The 21525-nt window shown below is 37.1% G+C and overlaps 1 protein-coding gene across 2 annotated transcripts in view; it reads right to left on the reverse strand.

The window, feature by feature from the left end:
- Positions 1–21525, reverse strand: part of STXBP5L (syntaxin binding protein 5L) — a 209973-nt gene that overhangs the window by 13730 nt on the left and 174718 nt on the right. For both annotated transcript variants that reach the window (XM_075512032.1, XM_075512023.1), the window contains one exon: positions 11062–11232. In XM_075512032.1, coding sequence (XP_075368147.1) covers positions 11062–11232 — 171 coding nt within the window. The remainder of the gene's footprint in view (positions 1–11061; positions 11233–21525) is intronic.

Genomic DNA, 21525 nt, shown 5'->3' on the forward strand with positions numbered 1-21525 from the left:
GGAAACAAAGTTAAATGGTTTATATTCTCCTCACTTGGAGATTTCTAAAAGTTTTAATCCCAAATATCAGACCTAACAGAAGCTAATGAAACTATTAAAACATTTGCCAGTTTAAGGATCATAATCTTAAAATTTTAAGAGAAATCTGACACTTTTAAAATTATATAGTCAGGAAAGCATGCAAAGCTCTGAATGCCAGTGTAAACATACAGTAAAGGAATTATACTTCAAACATGAATTTGCACACAGTAACATCATAGAGACACAGAGACTGAACCACGTTACTGACGGCAATGCTTCAGCAACACAGAGGAGAAAGGGGCAGGAAGTAACGCTGCAGGGTTTTCACACATTTAAGAACACTGCACGTTTACTTGGCTAAAAACATCTTCAAACACATTTTAATAGCACTACTCTAAAGCTGCATTCCACATAAAGCAATTCACTAGAAAGCAGCAGAAGTTGTCTTAAGCACAAACAATGCGATAATAATCTGGTGTTTTACTGTGAATGATTTCCTACCGGATCAACTCAAATAAGTTTCCTTAAAACTATGTTGAAAAGCCCGTGAATATACTGCTTGCAGACCATTCAAACCAGGGTGGCTACGTCTGCGCTTACACAGAGCTGACACCTGTGGGATGCTTGACCCTCCCTGGAAAAAGTTCTGAAACGTATTGTCCTGAAGTTGCTACAGTTATAGCAATGTAACCTGAATGGCTTCATAGAATATACTGATACAAGACTGATGTAAATGATGGCAAATAAAGGCCTGAAAGAGAAAATAGATTCAAGTCACCAGACTTGGATCTTTATTTTGATATTTCCAGAATATGGAAAAGTTCAGGCTTAGGTTTTAGTTCACCATGTTTTAAAAACAGAAGGGAACTGTTAGGGCAGAACTATCCTTCATATTAAAAATGAAGTAGAAATAAGCATTTTTAGAGAAGATAGAAGTGTGAGAGATCTTTACAGTAAGTAATCTATCAAACTTCCATATTCAGTTGTATGAATCACTTCCCTTTACTTACACAAGCACTGACTTCACATTCAGATTGCTAAGAGCTCAATTTGGATATAGGTTATAAGTAAGTTTGGACATATATTTTTTAATCAAAGACATCACAATTCTCTAGAACTTAAATCCCAACCTAAAATATCCGTTCTGCTGAAGTGTCTTTCATAACATTGATGGTTTGGGAAAGAATGGTATGTTGTATAACTTTCATATGTGGAAGTACCCAAGAATAAGGAGGAGACAAAAGCCATTACAGAAGAAAAACCTTGGGTTCATTTAATAACAAAGTCAAAATCGTTAATGTTATAATAAAGCAAGTGAAAGCATTTTAAAGGACACTTTTTTTCCCCTCTGATAGATCCTCTGCTTGTGTAACTGAAGCACAGTTAGAAAAGCTTTGCTTTAAAAAAACCTTTTGGAACAGCTATTATCACATAACTTGAACAATCTCAGAATATTCCTATACCCTCCAATCGTCCTCTATACACAACAGCCCACCACCTATTCCATTCTGCCCCAGAAGTACCAGGAACAACCCAACGGTGTGTTCCACTTCCAAAATGTTTCAAAAATTATTTCAGATGTAGAAAAACAGTTTATGTTGATCTGAAGCAATTGCTAGCAAGCAGAAAAATGCTGAAGTTGAGCATGCAGTGCAAAACACACCCTCCAAATTTAACATGCCTAGAGTACAGTGTGAAATTAGCTTAACTTGGAATCAAATCATCATTTAAATTAAAACTGACTAGACATTCAGTGAATGTAAGAAGAATAACATTTTCATTGAGTTGGTGGTTTTAAAAACAAGGAAAAATTTCAGCTTCCTGTAAGAAAACAAGTGGATCCTAACATCCTACTAGAACCTGACAGAAAATGTACTCCAAGAAAAAAACAAACATGAACTCTATCTAGCCCAACAGAGTTGGAATTTAGGCACCAGCAACTCACATGCATCCATGCAAGGCTCTTCTCCATTTCTTCCCAGGCCTTTCCTGGCCATTAGACATGCTCTTTCACAAGGCGCCTCAATCTTTAAACAACCTCCTCCCACTGCTGTTTCCAGGGTCACAGGGCATTGCAAGCTCTGTTGTGACCGGATTTAGGCAGACACACACTTAAACTTCACTTAAACATCTGAGGGAAACCAGTGGTTAGAGCTGATAAAGATTATGATTCAGTCTCAATGACAACAGCTCCACTGGCTTTTTGCAGTCTGGTGATTGCAGCACTCAGCAGAAAGCTGGAGGCCGTAAGCTGTAGACACAAACCAGTCTAAGAGGACTGACTCCATCCATCCATGCCTTCTGCATCTGTGGCCACAAGGTATAATGAGGAACATGTCTCCCCTGGAAGCTGAGCCCCGAATGGCTATGATGCTCAGCTGAGAGGCTGAGCCTAAGGTTTCTGGCCCTTCTGGTCCTATTTTTTATCTACTGTGGACCTAATATAAAATATGAACGTGTTCTGGGGAACTTGAACGCCATTGCTAGGGTCTGGAAACTGGGCTCCCTCTTGCCATAACAACCCACTTTTTATGCGTGTCCTCTACCAGGCTTCCTGGGCAAGTGGCATGCCCCATCTATTTGGTTAGGACATCCACTCTCAGAAGCACTCCCTCTCAGACTGCATCCTAAAGGGATGGATTGAGGTAGGTGGGCTGAATTGTCCCCTTTACTCTCAGGACCAGTTGCCGTTATTTTTGATGTGTCTGTATCACAGGCAGACTGGGCTTTGCCCCCTTGCTCACCTTTAAAATCTCTCTATGTCTCCCTTCTAAGAGGAAGCAGGAAAAGAGAAGTTTTTTATTTTATTTTATCTACAGTAGAAAACAAGCACACACACTCTTATCTCTGCCATAACTGAAAAATAACTTAGCACTATGGACAAGTCACTTCTGGAAACAGTTATATTCCCCCATGAATAATCTATGGATCTTATAGTTCAGTGTTCAAACTGAATACTTTTAAACAGATATGAAAACCTTACAGAAGATGCTGGCATATCCTTCCTTGGAACACTTCCTTTTTTGGTGCCAAGTGTTTTATTACAGCCATACAGAATTTGCTGTTCAGAAATCTTTGAGTTTGCAGTGCCCCAAAAGTGCTGTCATGTTGCTCAATACAGGAAAAAATAATTTTGACTTCCTAATAACTTCTTTTTTTATTTGAATAAAGCTTTCTGCAGTCAGGAACAGACTTTCTAGATATAGAACAGGTCCTCTATGCAACATTCTTACCTGCTTCTCTGCACAGACAAGAAATGTGGTGACAAATTGAGCAGTTAGTGGAGGCTGTGGCTTACCATAGTGTCTCGAAGTTGTTTCCTATTATATTATTCTTGCTGTTACTAGTTACAACGATGCAAAGTAACTTAAAATGCTAACAAAATTGAAATGATTTACAAGCAGAACCAACACCATATTCCCCTCACTGAGAAATAAATAAAAAAAATTTCAAGCCAAGGGCTTTTCCATCTGCTATGAAAGCCTATCTGTGAAAAGCCATGGCACTTAGGGGCCTCGTGAAGTGTGGTCCCATGACTGCTGTAACATGCCCAGTGGATCAGGTAAGTGTCAGTTTGGCTGGCTGCTTGGGCAAGGAAGTTTACCAGAAATCATCCACTCTGCAATATGGAGAGGCATGGCAAAGGGAAAGAGTATGAGCTGTTCTGAAAACCTGCCAGAGATGCAATAACCTCCTCAGAGAATCCATTTCTGCGGTTAACTTCCCTTGTGATCAAAATGAATCCCCCACTGTCTCCCTGAAGTCGCGCCGCTGCCTTAGTAATTTATGTCCATTACATCCTGTCCTTTTCTCAGCAGACATGGACAGCAGATTATTCCCTTCCTTTCTGCAGTATCCTGCCATGCCTTTGAATAATTTTTGTGCTTTTTCTTCAATATTTTTCTAGGTCAAGCAACCAGGTTGTTTCTTTCCTTGGAGGCCTAGGAACCACTACCTTTGAAAACTGCAGTGATTGTCTTCTAGGCCATCGTCACTTAGTTCACACCCACATGTGGGCTTCAGACACAACAGACCCAAGAAAAAAGGAGCCAATGATAAAAACAGAAATCTCCCTCTTCTCCCCCCACCTCGCCACACAGGAGGGAAACCTAATGGTCACATTCACTCATCCAGTCCAAAAAAATCCAATGTGCTATGCATACAGCACTGCTGCAGACAGCATAACAGTATAGCCATAACTGACAAGAGAAAAACTGATATAAATTGTACAGAAGTTATGCAGGAAATACTGCAATACATAGCATGACATCAGCTGAGCCTGGTTCCTCAGGCTGCAGACTTTTTATAAGATAACTACTCCGTATCATATTTCCCAGACCCTGACTACAGCATACTGGATGTATGAGAGCAAATATCAGCCCTTCTCTATGGCTTCACACACATATTTACAGGCTAATACTGATTAAGCTAATACTGATCCTAAGACTTTGGAAACCTTGTTATAGTAACAATAGACCAAAGTAACAGGCTGACATACATACTCAAAAAATTATTGTAAAATTTGCTGAATCTAAAAACCAAACCAAAAGCCTAAAAAAACTCAGTGCCCTAGAACCCTAAAACCTAAACCAAAATCCAGCAGGAAAAAAATCCGGAAGCCTCTGCCAGGCTGTCTACAAAGCCTCTTATGGTGATCCTCACAAATACTTTTGAATAACAAAAGAAGTTTAAAGTATATAGCATCTACTAAATACTACCCATTTCCAAAAGAAATCGGACAAAATCACGCAAGAGACAAAACAACTTATCCCCCAAACAGTTTTAGTCATTCTATGTGCAGACACAAAAGAAAAACTTCAACTATAGAAGTATACTGGATCTATTAAAATGGAAATTGTATTGTACTTGCCATAGAATTTTTTATAAGGTTATTAAAGATAATTACTAAATATTCTTGAGTGGTTCGTTTTGCCAGCTCACAGTGACATTTCAATTCAAGTGCTCTATATCAAATCTTAACTACGTATAATCAAAAGAGTTCATCCAAAAAGCTGAGGTAAATGCTGAAATTGAATTATTTTAAAGAAAAGCTAAAGCAATGCAAAGACTCTGCTCTTAGCATTCCTAGAAAATTACAATGCACAGCAAATCCTTGTTAGGATTCCTTGTTTAGAGGCAAGTTTGTACTACTAAGATCTAAATGGCCTTTCTAGTCAAGGGTGATTAAGCTGGACTAGTTAAAAACTACATAATAGGAAATAAAAATAATAAAAAAAGACAGCTTTCTGTCACTGCTCGTGGGAGAAAATAGATTTCCAAACACAAGTTTTTCAAAGGAAAAACACCACTCTGCCTTTTCTTTCTTCCTAAGACGTATGATATAACCACATATGGACATACATATACAGAATGCTCCAATTTCTGTGTGACTGCAGGCAAGGAGGAAAAAACTGGCAGAGTTTTTTCTGCCAGCACAAGCTCTTGATGGCAACTCACAAGTCATGGCAGAGAGAACCTTTTGGAGAATGCAAAGTGGCTTAAAAAAGCAGAATACTTGAAAAAAGCAAAAACCGAGAAGTACCAAATCTGAAAGACTTCTCAGAGTTAGTTGTAATTTATTAAAGCAAAGAGGACTACGTGCCAGCATATGTACCTGTGCACACATCCATATACCCACCAGCTATACAAGTATAACCACACTGAGTTCCCTCCCACAACAATTTTATTTTTATTCTTTAACGTCACTGTTTTCTTTAATTCAGTGTTTTCTTTAATCTAAAATTACAATTAAAAATTCGATTGAAATACAGATTTTGTTTTCCTATGCAGAAGAAGAGCAGATGTTTTGGGCCTATTCACCTACACCGAAATTCTTGATCAGGCTGGGATCTCTGCTGTTCTAGATGGAAAGGGGGCTTTAACAGATTTAACAACTATGCAGTATTAGCTCTTAGACTAAGATGGACTGTTTTGGATCTGTGTAAGGATTTTCTTGAGTAAGAATAATTCACATTCATGTATATTTTTTATTGCTGTTGATATTTAAAAGCACAATGTTAACTTGATAATAAAAATGTAGTTTATACCCTGTGCAAGAAAGCTGTATCAAAGAAATCTAATCACTAACTCCTAAAAATCTCAAAAACTTCTGTCAAAAAGGACTAGAAGTAGTTTAGAATTTAGAAGTTTAACAATGGAATTTCCTATATTTGTGGTTTTGATAATAATGCAAATAAATTCTTATATTATTGCAAGGAAGAAACAGCTTACTCAAAAGTATGTGAAAACAAGATTGTTTAGAATCAATAATATGCTATTAAGAACTTGCCAAATTCTAATTTCTTGCTAAAATTAGATATAGAATATTGAGCAACTACAGAATTTATTAGCATAGCTGTGAGAATACTGCATTTATGAAACCACAAGATACTATAGGAAAATATGTAACATTTTAAATAGCATAAATGGTATTTGAGAAGTGCTGTATTAAATGTCTGGCTAATTATTGACAAAAATATAACCATAACGAGCTATTTGATCTAGATACCAGTGTTGTTTGGGGAAAAAAAAAATACCAGGCTTTGAAACTGAAACAGCAATAATCTTTAGCCTGGAATAAAATCTACTTGAGTTTAAAAAGCTTTAGAGCTTTTCAAGTTTTTCCGTGTTAGATGAGGATATTGGGAAAGACATAGGTTTAAGCAGTAGAAGTAACCATGCAAGCATAGACACCACTCCTGGGCTAGTTACTTGGCTTTGGAATTATTCTTCTATGAGTGTGGAAGAAATATCAGCACTTTATGAAACTGAACAGTTTACAATATTTTGACCAGCAGAAAACAAGACACCCCCCTCCCTCCATTTTCTTCCTATGATTCATCATTGCAAAGACATTCTTCAAAAATGCTTTTCTATATCAGGAATCCTTCTGCACATATAAAAAGGTAAGAGTCAGCAAAATCTTGACAATCAGCTAACAGGAATGAAGTCGGAAGAATTTATTGTGTGAAAGTTGCTTGAAAATACACTTGATGAAAATGCTGGAAATAGAGTTCCTATTGTATCAAAAGATCAGATTTAAATAAGTAGATTTTGAAATCCAATGTGAGAGGGGAAGACAGATTTATTATTCTAAATAGGTATCTTATGATTAGTCACCAAAGTGTATTATCTTTTTAATCAAATCAATTAGAAGAGGTTGTAAAGAGCAGGAACTGGAAGCATATTAAAAAATGTCCAAGTGTTATCAGTGCCTCAGATACTTAAGAAAAGGTAAGAACCATCTATCCACACACAAAGGCTTTTCTTTTTTAAGTATAAAAAGTGCTTAACACTACTAAAATAGCAATCTCTAATCAAAAGTCTACTCAGGTAGAATAATAAAATCCTACCAAATACTAACCTGAAATACTACCTCTCTAGCGAGGATGTAAAATATGTATCTTGATTCACCACATGAGAATATATATTTAAAAAAAAAATCATTTCTTGTGAACAGATCTATTGTTTATTGCAGCATATACTCCTAAGTAGCCAATAAATTCTTAGCACACAGAGGATTTTTTCATTTTATTTTGGAACAGCCCAATCAGAACGTTTTGCTCAAAGCCAGTTCCACATTTTGGTGAGAATGCTTATTCTCAGTATATTCTTTCTCAAACCTTTTAACTTCTCATCTTCCTTCTCCCTCACCCTCCTCCTTACCCCCAGCCTAAGAATCCTTCAAGGACCATACCACCTTCCACCATATTATTTAGTATAAAAACCTTCAGAAATAAATCAAACCACTTGCCAAAACAGTATGTCTAGAAATTCAAGATGCATGAAGAACAGTGGAATGTCAGTCATTCCAGACAGATCAGTTAGTAGAGCTAGAAGTCAAAAGACTAATACCACAGGCATCTAAAAAAAAGTTTAGGCAAGTTGGACAGATGGCTTTGTTTTAACAAGAGACTATAAATAATCAGAAAATTATTTTAGTCTATAGACCTGCTGAAAGGTGACTTGTACACAAACCCACACACTCAAGGACAAACCCAAACTGTGCTCCATCATATTACATGTTAGTATAAATTACTCTAAAGACTGTCTGGCTCTTTCTTGCAGCAGTCATTTCACTGACTTTACTGAGAGTTGTAATAACATTTAAGTGACATCACTGATACTTTTAAATAGGGATTTTTATGTCACTTACTTTAATTTACTCCATGTCCCTGAAAGGAAGTTAGATGACTATCTCTAGAAAGAGATATACTTAATATTAAACTTGATAAGTATTATAAGTAGTTATGAACAATATAAACTGAATCTTTCATGATGCAGATAAGCAGAAAGCATCATCATGCCATCAAAAGTATCACTGTATTACTAAATGTTTTGTACACAAGGGTCAGTGGGATTTTAGGGGGTTGTAGGTTCTGCCTGCCAGTGACCCTACTTACTCTGGGAGGATGGGAGGAAAAAAGAAAACACAAAGCATAAAAGAATTAGGTAGCACTGTGGCCTGGTTATGTATATGTAGTGCTGATATTGCAGCAGTATCTGCATACACCAATTCCAGAAGAGTTTGGTACTACATAGGATGAAGAAAACAACACAGCAATAGAAACTACTGTGGTGGTGATATATTTTCCACCACGAGTTATTATGTGACAATGGTACTTACCATATTTGTGTAGTGCATAGAAGTAGATGAAAGGGTTATGTTATGATCATCATCAATAACTAATGTGGAGGAAAAAATGGTGATTACACAAATGAAAACTACCCTTATGCACAGGAATTTATAAACACCTCAGAGCTCTGTAAATCTGCTTTAGTACAATGTTCACAAAGGTGCCATTAATTAATGCAAGTTAAAACTGAAATTTATAGTAGTTTATTATTTAGCAGGATTACTCCTTATAACTAATTGCTGAATATTACATTTTGCCATATGTTATAGGAAGCCTACAATGCAATTTAACATTTTTGCTGTTCAGCCTATGACTTAATCTTTGAAGTGTCCATGATACTGTAACATTCTCCTAAAGAAGAGATGGTTGGATGGTCAATGAAGAAACAGCAGTGCCAGTTGAAATGTCATTACTCCCAAGTTTTTGACCCTGTTCCTCTGCAGAAGGTTAATACTTGCCTAGTAAAGTCAGAAAAATAGATCATGTGGGCACTTCTCATTTGCTTTAGTGCAAAGGGAGTTGGATAATGTAATCCAATATAGAAAGCTGTTTAAGCTAAATGTTTCTGTACTTAAGCAGAAAGGGACAACTCGAAGGATCCCTCTTCCATCAGTATCTGTTCTGGTGTGATAGCCTCTGGTGATGGGAGATGACTTCTACCAGAGACCTAATGACATAGCTGGAAGATGGTAACACCTTCAGTGAACACAGCCATTTTGCAAAGAGCCTCTAACCATAGTTTGCTCTGTGTCTCATGGATGAATGTATGTAAATGCTGTTCTTAAATCAAATGGAAGGAGCTGCTAGAGGACACTGCAACAGACTTTGGTATATCAGCTCCATTCCAGTCAAGAACATAATCTTGGAACCCTCTGTGCCAAATTAGGATGTTTTCTTATAGGGTCTCACATATGTAGACACTATTTTTCTGTTGTGTGATCCTCACGGTAGTCAGAAGAAAGGCCGAGAAAGAATTTGCTATTTTATGTTACCATAAAGAAAAAAAAAAATCAAAGATTCTAGCAATTTGCCACTAGTAACAAATGTATTTGCATTAATTTGCATTTAAAAATACAAAATTAGACACTCTGAGTGATATAATTCCCCTTGCTCTGTCTCCATTAACAATCAGCAAAATTAGGGACTACTGGTTCCAGCTGTAAAGAACTTCTGTGGTGCAGACAGCTTTGCAGGTGGGCAGGTTAGGGTACAAATGCTCCTCGCAATACAGAGGGCTAGGGTTGTGGGGTTGTCGATTGCCTATCACTTACAGCATCAGGGGGGGTTCAGGCCATGCTACAGCCCAGACAATAGCCACAGGAGATTATTATCTCTTAGGCACTTAGGACATCATTCTGCAACCTGATTAAAATTAAAACCTGGATTTTTAAAAGAGTTAATTGTTAAAATGAATTATTTTATTATCAAAATATTAAACCCTATAATTGCTCTTATTTAAATACTATTACATTTTTAGTTATTACTAAAATTGAATACAACCGACACTACAGTCCTACACAATTTATTTCATTGCTATGCTTTTTCAGTTTTTGATAGACCGAAGCTTTTCTGTACAACCAATGCATTGTTCTATTGCAGGAATGTGGGGGAGCTGGAAGCCTGGGAGACAAGGGTCAAGGACACCAACAGCAGAGTGGGAACACTATCAAGATTGAAGAAAAACACGTCAGCTGAATGCTTCTGCTTAAATGATCTGCAGTGAAATAGCTGGCACTGCTGAAATTAAAATGGGCTTATTCTAAGTTTTAAGCACAATGCATTGCCATGTGTGGTCCACTTTGTATCTCTCAGTTTCACTGAGACTCTGCACTCAGGTAGATCAAGATTTGAAGACTTTTTTCAAGCATTAAAGGAAAAAACTTATTATAAATACAAAAAAAATGATTAGATTATGGGCTATAATTTTACTGTAAATGGTGGCCAGCAATTGTGGAATTTTATAAGGTCTTCAGTACCAATAAATAAATAAATATATATGTGCAAAGCCTGAACTCACATTCTAAAAATATCTTACTCATTTTCAGGCTTGATAAGTAGAGACAATGAAAGTTTAAAACATTAGTACTACTAGCTGTCACAATAACTGTACATAAGCTGCTATGAACAATTGCTGTTCTGGAACAAAGCACCCGAACCATACAGGCGAGGGGACGGCTGTAAGAGTTCGGCGAGGTTCAGCATACCGCATCCCTAGGCAGCACAGAGCTCAGGAGCAGGCTTGTTAGTAACAACACTAACACACAGGGGTTGTTCTAATTCTAAACAGTCAGATGAAGACAGAAGTTCAGGGCAATGACTAGGACAAGGATCATGCTAAACTTATCTGCTTTCAGACCCGGTGAGAAATTCACAAATATCTAGCCAAATATTCATTGCCACCCACCTTCTGTGGTGACTGGGAGAGAAATCTCCATGCAGGCTGCAGACTGTGCTTTTCTGAAGGGGGGCCTCCCAGGCCCTCGGCGGTTTGCTTTTGAGACATCTGCGCTGGAAAGTCGTTTTCCTGAACTGCAGCTCTGGGACGTTGGACTTGTACAGTGACCATTCACATGATCTGGAAAGTGAATGGAAAAAGTGCTAGGTAAAGCACCAGCTCCCAAAATTCAGATTGGAGGAGAGATGTATGTTCTGATATTTAAGAATGGGTTAAATCAAATCTTCTGAGAATAACTACTTATTTGTTTTATCGATCCAGCATGTATATGTAAGAATAACTCATGATATCTTTAAGGTATACTTTGAAAAAAACAAGGGACATAAACTGGTACATGTTCTTACAGCTGCAGATCCCACAGCATTTTGTTGACCTATGTGAACAGGCAATTTATCAAGATACTGCTGGTAACACTGGCAGCCCTGATGTTGTGTCTCCTAACAGATACCAAATAAATTTGAAAACTATCTTTCCTTTTTGCTCTCATAAAGAACTGCAAGTGTAATTTACTACAGGACAGAATTTAGAGCTAGACATCTTCCCTACCTGATTTGAAGCTGCAGGAAACAGGCAGCCAACTAGCACTCTTTGGGGTAATTATGAAACTAGCCATAATATTGCCAAGTATTTTATTCTTTATATACCACCTCAATTTATTTTACTGCTAAGGAAACTGACTGCCGAACAATTGATTTGTCTGCTACAGATCTAAAGATATGAGGCTAAGTCCTTCAACCCCTGCTAGAGGCCACGGTCAATCAGCACAGCACATGCTGCTGTCTGATGGGGTGAGAAAAAAACATGGGTGCTTTAAACTCTGCCTACATTTGTTTGTTCTTCGTTACTGGCAACAGGTCTTTAAACCACAACAATTCACTGATCAAGGCTTAGATCAGAGTTCAGAGTGGGTTGGACTGGACTATAAAACATTCATGCGATATTTTTCTTCCTCTCATATTGGGTAAGGCAACATGAGAAGAATTACTGAACACAATTTTCCCCTCAACATATGAAAGGATATACACTCAGGTATAATTGAATTATTTTTGATCAGCAGGTAATTCATACTTACTAATTTAAGTAAACAGCAGGTAATAAGCATAACAAAAAGTCAGACTTATGCAAGGACACTGAATATTTCTACTCAAAACTATGGAAGCTCAATATTATAGGTAAGGACAAGCTTGGAGTTTCTGCTTTCATTTTAAATGTCAGGTTATTTATATCTGAGAACTAGATTAGTCTTTAAGATTCTGTATATAAGTATATTCGGTTAACTCTCTTTGATTTGTATTGTATCCAAGGAAAAGATGAATGTTAATATACCAAGATAAATTTATTTCTTGGTTACCATACCATGATAGCTCCACTGTACATGATGAAAAGCTATTTCTATATTCAGATGTTAAAACAGATTCTATACTGAATACAGCATACAGTGTGCTATTATATGTAGTCTTCCAATGTGTAAGTCATGTCCTTTCCATGTGAAAGCAGTTCAGTCTTAATGAACAAAATTGGAAAGAATTGTTCAGAATTATAGTTTAGAAAGCAATTTAGTACCTGTACTACATAATGAGGTGGCTCTGTAGGAGACACAACTTTCACGATTCTTATAATGTTTCTTAATATATGGCTGTTAACTGAGCTAACAGCAGATATAAAACTGATGTGGATGATTCATTCAACTTATAGTTAGGGAATTTTCCAAAATATGCTGGAACTATTCATATATTTCAGTAGAAAGTCCTTTGAGACTGGGGGCTTTGTTCAAGGGCACAGGCTGACTGTTCAACCTCAGCAACAGACACATCCTCATCCAGCTGCTTCCTTTCTTCAAAATTCAGTTTGTGTGAAGGAGTTTCAGCATGATATCTAATTATCTCCAGGGGGATCCTAGGAAGTGGTGAGGAACATAACAGAGTAAAAAAGAATCATATTCTATAGAAACATCAACAACATTTGTGAGTCCCTTTCCCTGAACGTTGTAGAGAATGGGCACAATTAATCTAAATCCCTATTCACTATGCCAAATTTTAAGACAAATGCTGCTATGTTTCTCTTAGTATGCCTGCTTGTCTCAGTTACCTTCAAAAGTCCAAATTAAACAAAAACAATCAGTAGGATCTGGGCACCTAAATCCCTGTAGTTGTTTCAACAATGTTTTTTTGAATAAGCAAAGCTAGAAAAAAAATCAGGCCTTATCCTAGAAGCTGCAGGGATATCCCTTCAAGTGCTGAGGTTGGTGAAATGTTAGGGAGTGCTACAACAATGACCAGAAGAGGGATTTTAGTGATCAGCTACACACTTTTCTGTATTTTAACACTGTTCTGTTCTTCTGATTAGGTATGATTATTTTTAAATGTATACAACAAGGAGCAATGCAGCTTTTCAAACCTTAGTAAAACCAAAAAGACATTGTACAAAGAGTAATATAATTATGGGAAATACAACTGCAACATTTTTGATGAGAAGCTGGTAAGAATCAAGCAGAAAAAGACCACCCAAATCTATGAGAAAATCCTATGTGTGTATTAAGAATTAATTTCTCAAGTTTTTTGCGGTATCAGCTCAGTGATACAAAATGTTTCTAAAGAAAGGTTATGTACTATTTAAGAAAAGGTTCCTTACCGCATTGTCTGAAAAAAATGAAGTGTGCAAGAAAAGTGATAAGAAAAAAGCAATACTAGTTTCCTACACTGTACTTTCTAAGGGAGACTGTGAGGATGCTCATGCTATCACCCTTTGCCAAAATGACTGCAATGATTTACTAGCCCTCTGACAGCCGAGTCATCTGATCCTCCTTTGCCAGGAGAGAGGTCTTCCAATCACCCCAAAGGACAGATAAAAGAGGCTTGTAAAAACCTGGCTTTTTTCCAGCTTTGTTCGATTTGCAAGGAAGAACAACATTTTAACTTTTTTCCTTGCTGGCTTACTGCTTTTGTCATGTGGTCACTGGGGCTTTTCTCATATCAGAAATATTAGTTGATACTGAGCACCAGTTGATATCAGAGACATTAACGTTGGTACTTAAGAAGCAGTGCATGGATTGCTCTGTGCTGTTGATGCAATAGTGCAACAGCTCCTAACTCGGTCTTCTTCTGGAGAAGGCAGAGAATAGTTGCTTGGGGAGAAAGCACTGCACAAAAAGCCCCCTCCTCTTTTCTACCCTTTTCCACCACTGCATTTGCCATCGCCTTCCTATCCCTTCCGATGGGTGCTGCTGCCCATGAGGTCAAGGGAATTTGCATTATACTCTCTAGTGCTCCTAGATTCCAGCAGCAAGTACCAGAGTTACTAATGCACTACATTTGGGCAGCCTGGCTCAGCAGAGGTTATCCTTGAAGCAGTCTCCAGACTGTGTAACAGCCATCCCATTCTGCCAGGGCAGCAGCCTTTTCTCCTGTTTGTGGATAGTGAACTAAATAGCCAGGGCTCAGTTTGTAGCTATTCTGTTCATTAATTTAAAAATGTAAGGCTCATGCAAGCCATTGGAAGTAATCATAGCAGATTACCCCAGGCTACAATACATTAGTCCATTTTATACTGATTTAACTCCACTGATTTAATAAAGCAGATAGTGACAAATTGTATCTAAGATGTATGAAAATATATAAAAGAGAAGTTAATGACATAAAATTTGCTAATGTTCTCCACGTGTTGCTCCTACACTGCAGGTCCTGGTTGTTGCCTTTGTCTGGGCTCATGGCATTACCCATATGAATTAAAAATGCTTTAGCTATCCCTGTTACCAGACAGTAGCACCATTCAGTGCAGTGTGCACCCCAAAAACTGCTTAAAAAAAGAGACAGAACTGTGCTGGATGGAAGGCCAGTGTGTCACAACAAATACCAGTGAGATGATGGGATTAAGAAGAACTGAAGAAGTAACATTAGTTACTATGAACTTGATGAAACTACTGAGAGATGCCTTCTGAGAGACGCAATGTGCAACATGACAGCAGCAAGCCTGCTGGAGAGCCTCAAATTTAATCTAATTTTTTCGAGGAGTACTATACAGACAGGAAGCGTATTATATATACATATGCTGATTTTAGTTTACACACAGTAACATGTATATGTTACACAACCTGCCCTGTCATACAACTGTTTTAAACTACTCGGTGACCTCTGCAAAAAGCAAAAGGAACCAACGATTTACCAGTGAAAAGCTGAACCCTTGTTAAAACCAAATGTATTCAAAATGTCAGTAACAAAGGAGAAACGTGCATTTGCAGTTGCTGCCTAGAAAGTTGTGTTACGCTAGACATAACAAATAATAATAATAAAAGACCAAACATTTTTTTCAGTTCTAACAAAGGGATAAATTCACACAGAAAAACTAGCTGAAAACCAGTTCTTACTAATGATCTGAGAGAGGCTGAGAACAAAGGAATTTAAATACAACTAATTAGAAGCATTATAATATCATCCTAAGTTGTAAGGAAGTAATCAATAAAAGAGCAAGCAAGAGGACCAGAAAGAGATGCTTTAATATGGAGCAGAAAGAACCTGAAAAATGAGTCCCAGAGAATCTCCTCAACAAATGTTGAGGAATACAATCTCTGCTGTTAAAGGGAGGAAAAGTCCATCTGTTTCCACTGGGGGATTTTTGTGTATTATCAATAAATTAGATCTTGGGTAATAATTATGGGTGTGACTAACCTTTTTTCTTTACACAGCAAAGAGATACACATTTAAATCAAGAAACAAAGAGATGTCATAGCTGTACAAATGGCCTGAAGAACAGTCGCAGGTTTGCATGGAAAATAACCAAAATTTGTGTAAAAGTAGTGTGATCATTCATTAGTGAGAATATAGACTGACACCTTAAACTTTTAACAAATTATTCTTAAAAGAAAATCCCTTACAAAGTCAGGTTCACAATCTTCTCTTTGTGTAGTTCTGCCACCCAGGCAGGAGAGGAAGTGTGAGCCCTAGCAGAAGAGGTTAGTACAGATGTACTGCCAGCAAAATTGTATATTTACCATCATGTCTTCATCAGTTTGAAGAGGAAGGATGAATTGCCCTATTGACATACTGCTAGTACATTTAGGTCCACGCTAAGAGTATAGTGTGCTGTCATTGTAATATACTGCCTGTGTAATATAATGGTATTCTTATTATGGTAATGAACTCCTATCATGCCCTTGATCCTAGATATCATCATTTTTTTGAAAGCAGGGTGAACAGATTTATTTTTCAGAGAAATAAAATACTGTGAAGTAGTTGAAAATGTTAAGTATGTTGTCACTGACAGAGCCACATTTAAAACTAGTATTTTTGCCTGCAATTATGAACAATGAAACCAAAATACAAAATAAACACTATCCAAATGAAGAACACTAAGAATATATTACCGTATGTCATAACATCACCTCTACATTATCATATCTGAAAAACCAAACCTGCCAGTGCAAATCTAAAAATAAATCTAGCTTTGTTTCCTGAGAACAGTGGGAAAATTTGGACTACTTGGATCTAACTCTGCTCCTCAGATTCCTCTGCGGAATTTAGTGATCATATAACACCACACTACTGGACTGACTGTCTCAAAAAGTACACAGCACTCAGTGTGCCTCAACAGAATAATGTAACATAAATTGTTGCTATGCTTTGTACAGTAAACAGGAAAACACAGACAGAAAACTTGATTTAATTCTGAAACATAAGCATGAAATGTGATACATCCTGAGCTGCACAGAGGACAACACTGAAACATGCAAGTAGAGTGGATGAACCACAAGACCACCTAGGATATCAACTAGTCCTGACCACCCCTTATTAGTAGCATTGCACCTGCATTATCAAGATTGGATAATCTGGGTTTAATTCTCTGTTTCTAAAAATGAAAAATTCTTCAAAGATGTTGGACAGGAAACATTTTTTCAACTTGAACATGACAAAAATAAAGCATGACACAAACTGGAGACTTTCTAAACAAAACTCCACCTTTCCATCTGAAATTAATTAACAAAATGCAAGATAATTACAACAAAAGTGTTTTTTACGCTATTCTAACTAGATTCTTCTGGACATTCTTCCCCTGACTTTTCAAAAAATAATTGTTTTTAACTAGAGGTAAGAATGTCTGAAATAATTGAGCTAGCACCACTCCATTGATACTAACATATAAATAATTTGCTTGCAAATACTCAACAGTAAAAGACACAGACATGGTCAAATAAGGCATTCCAAATATAATTAAGTTTACATATAATTTTTATGCAGCAATCAAACAATTCTAAAAAAATCCAAGTTTTTCCAAACTTGTTAACATTGTGCATTGTAGATTTTTGACAGATTTCATACCAGGTTATTGTAATAAATAAACTAGTAACAATTGTTCATTCTTATTTTAATGTTGCAAAACCAGATTTTATAGTTGATAACTTCTGATTTAGGGTTCTTATTTATCCTTCTTTTGTTATCACTTTGTTGTCAAAATAATTACACGTGGAAAATTATTACTTTGTAAATATTCTTCTGCTTGTACACACAGGTCAGTTACTAAGACTTTGGATGTTGCTTTAAGTCCAACCAAGGAGATAGGACCATCTGTCTCATGCCCAAGTCTCTGCCTAGAGATGACAGTCTGTGTGAGAGCTCAATCCCAATCCAAGTTACTTACTATAGAGGACCTCTGGGTCCAGGCAGGTCTGGTAAATCTATGTGTAGCCCCAGATTTTGACTGCTGGAGAGTATTACAACCTGAGAAGTGTACAAAGATCACAGAATGGAAGAATACTACATATGTGTTTGCATTGCTTGAAAAGAGTGGAAAATGACTTACCTTTGAGAGTCCTCAGTAAGGAACTCTTCTTTAGGTAAAAATAGAGAACTTAGGAACAGTGAATATGTATTACACTATGAGCCTAACAGTTGCATATCATTTTGTTATTATCAACTCTTAAATGTATGATAATCTTTACTGCTTGTTTTGTTGTTTCAGCTAACAAATTTTACTGCCTTTCCTTCATGACTACATTTAACTGCATCAGTTATAAACATTTTAGTTATGGTATCATTTTGACAATTTTAAGCACTTACCTTTCCTTTAAACTACTTGCTTGTTAAATCTCCCGTATAGAACAGTTGGTTTGTTGTTGTTGTTGTTGTTTTTTTAAAAAAATCTGGAAGCATTAGAAGTCAGAACACAGCCCCTTTCTGCATTAGAAATATAACCACACAGCACATGCCTATTATGCTGTAATGGTTGACAGAGTTAACCTGTTCATCAACTCTTGTTGCTTTTTTTTATTCTGGACATTTGGACTGGCAGAGTGCTAATATATCCATTAACACAGGTTCTCTTTTAAAAATGTTTGACCATAAACCTTCTCTTATTTAATTAAGGAAGAAACTGGTGCGGCCATACACCTGACCTTCAGCAGATGAAACAGACTTTTGTCTAGTAGGGTCCTAACTACAGAATATCAAAATCCAAACCTGAAAATGTGAAATAGCAGAGAGGCCAAATGTTTAAAGCCATTTCTGTAACAGTGAAAGCTTTTAATTCAACCCACAATGTTCTTCATCTTAATAGTGATCAAACTTGCAGCAAAAAAGGCAAACCGCATCCTCCACTGAATCAGCGAGAGCATAGCCAGCAGCATGAGGGATGTAATCCTTCCCCTCTATTTGGTGCTTGTCAGACTGCATCTCAAGTCCTGTGCTCAGTTTTGGGCTCCCCATTACAAATAAGATATTGACATACAGGCATGAGTTCAGCAGGGGTCCACCAAGCTGGTAAGGGAGTTGGCACACATGATGTAAGAGGAGAAGCTGAGAACTGAGGTTTTTTTTCTCAGCCTTGAGAAGAGAAGACTCAGGGGAGACCTTACTGCTGTCTGCAACTACCTGATCTGAGTATATGGAGAAGACAGAGCCAGACACTTCTCAGAGTTGCACACTGATCGGATGAGAGGCAAAGGACACAACTTGGAACACAGGAAATTCTGGTTAGATATGAGGAAAAACTTTTTTCCTATGTGGATGATCAAACACTGGAAGAGGTCGTCCAGGGAGGTTGTGGACCCCCTGTCCTTGGAGGCATTTGAGACTCAACTGGACACTGCCCTGACCTACCTGGTCTAACTAGACCTGCTTTGAGCAGGGTGATGGCCTAGACAACCTCTAGAGTTCCCTTCCAACCTTAATTATGCTATGATTTTAACTACAAGCAGAGTTCAGATGATTCCTCAATTCAGCTGGTATTTTCAGACTGAAAAGTGAACAGAAATTACTCTACCCTTCTGGAAGGAGACACGCACTGGACAGTCCATAAAATCCTTTGCATGTAAGAATACATATAATTTTCAATGTATATTGCCAAAGCATTCAAGAAAAGCATTGTTAAAGTTGGATGTCTGAATTGCCTTTTCTAAAAATGTCAGACCAAGGAGGAAAGCAACTCTCATAATTTCAAATTTTCTGAAATGTTCTTTGGCATTGTAAACAGAATTACATATCCAGAGCCAGAAAAACTAGTACAGAACACTCCACTTAAAATCTACCAGTATCTACCAATAAACATTGGGTTACTGTGATCTGCAGTAGCTAAAACTATCAAAAAGTTTCAACATATCTCCACATATGGCATATTCTCACATTTCTCTGTGGAGATACGGCATCCACAGGTGACAAGTTCTTCAGCAAGTATAGATAATAATCACTACATCAAAACAAAAAGGTCAACTAAATTATCAGCCGTATAAGGGTCAAAATGGAGTCCCAAAGTACCTTTAAGTCATAAAAATCCTGACAAGGTTTAACTAGAACACCCTCAGTCATCAGATCACACATTATTCCCTTAAATGCTAGCAAACTACTCCCCAAGCAATTCTCAGTACTGGCAGCACCTCCACCTGAAATAGATTTAACTTCTACTTAACCTCTACTATTACAATTCAAAGTGAAAGGAAGGACATTACATGAGCCAGATCCTAAGAAGGGAGCAGAACTGTAAGGTGCCAAATGCTAACGTATTTCCCAATTAGCTGCAGTCGGTGCTGAGAGTAGGTGATGTATCAGCACTCTATGAAAAGCTATGAGCCAGAGCCAATAGGATGGATGTACAATATCTTATCATTTGAAAGTGGTGACCTGAATATCTTTAAAAGAAGTGTGGGCCAGAGAGTATTGTTATCCTCTGAATATTCAGACTACGGGTACAATCTCAGGCAACAGCCAAACAGTGGATAAATAATCTCTAAGAGCTCTTGCCAGTGTATCCAGGACATTTTGGAGCAGAAATAAATGAAATGCAGACATTATTCTTCACCTTTTCCAGGAACTTTAATTTAAATGTAGCTCCTTACATTGAGAGAGAGAGGCTTTTTCCAGCCTGTTGTAAACTAAGCAATCTATAATTTAACACAGTTTTAATGGCTAGAATAATTAGCAAGAATCTTCTGCCCTTCTCAGACAGTCAGGAAGTGAAACAAGTTTTTTTGTTTTGATTCAGTTTTTTTTTTAAACCTTCCTCTGCAGTTGATTAGCCATGTGTATCTGCCAGCTTATACACTGAATGCTGCTTCCACGTGCTTTATCCTTAGCAATCCACCAGGCTTCCCGGTAACATGAGTACAGAGTACCCAATAGCTGTGGCAGTAACAACAAACAGAATGCCTAAGTGACAATTTGATAATACCTTTCGGTGTGTATGAAGCTTTTGAAATTAATGGAGTTTCACTAGTTTCTGCAAGATGTTGAAATAGACCTTCTTAGACTTATTTTTAGTTTATACTTAACTTGTTTTACATTATTAAAAAATAATGAGTACAGGTAAATAGATGAATGGTAGAAACATCATTGTTCTGGAATCAAAACACAGACAGGATTATGTATTCCATTAATCTTCAAACTTCCCTACATATGTCTTACATTTAAGATGGATCATCATGCCTCCTATGCTCTTAGGTTGAATTTATTTCACTTTTACAGCTTTCCTTTTGTATATAGTTGTCCTGCTCCCCAGTCCTTGGGGTTTTGTGGTTCTTTTTTTGTTGTTTTTTTGGTTGTTCTTTTTTTTATATATATATATAAATCTGCCTTCAATTTGTCAATATATTCTAGGCAATGCTTACAATATTGTCCAGCACCCAGCATGATTACAGGAAAGCTGATGGTAAGGCAGTTTTTTTTCTCTGATATGCAACTTTTTTATATTATGTAGTAAAGCCCTCACCACTTCTACTTACATTGATTTTTTTTCTTGCTTTTCTAAAAACCTATAAATCCAGTCTTTTACACATCAATTTTATCCTTTTCTTGTGTTATGATACAGGATCTGAATCTATTTCATGCTATGTGTCCTTCAAGATTATACATTTTTAATAATACTAACAAAAAGAAGTCTGATCTGTAGAATATGGTTTAGCCTTAGGTCCCACCCTATGGCTATTTTGATACT

The sequence above is a fragment of the Mycteria americana genome, chromosome 1 (genome assembly GCF_035582795.1).
Source record: "Mycteria americana isolate JAX WOST 10 ecotype Jacksonville Zoo and Gardens chromosome 1, USCA_MyAme_1.0, whole genome shotgun sequence".
NCBI lineage: Eukaryota > Metazoa > Chordata > Aves > Ciconiiformes > Ciconiidae > Mycteria > Mycteria americana.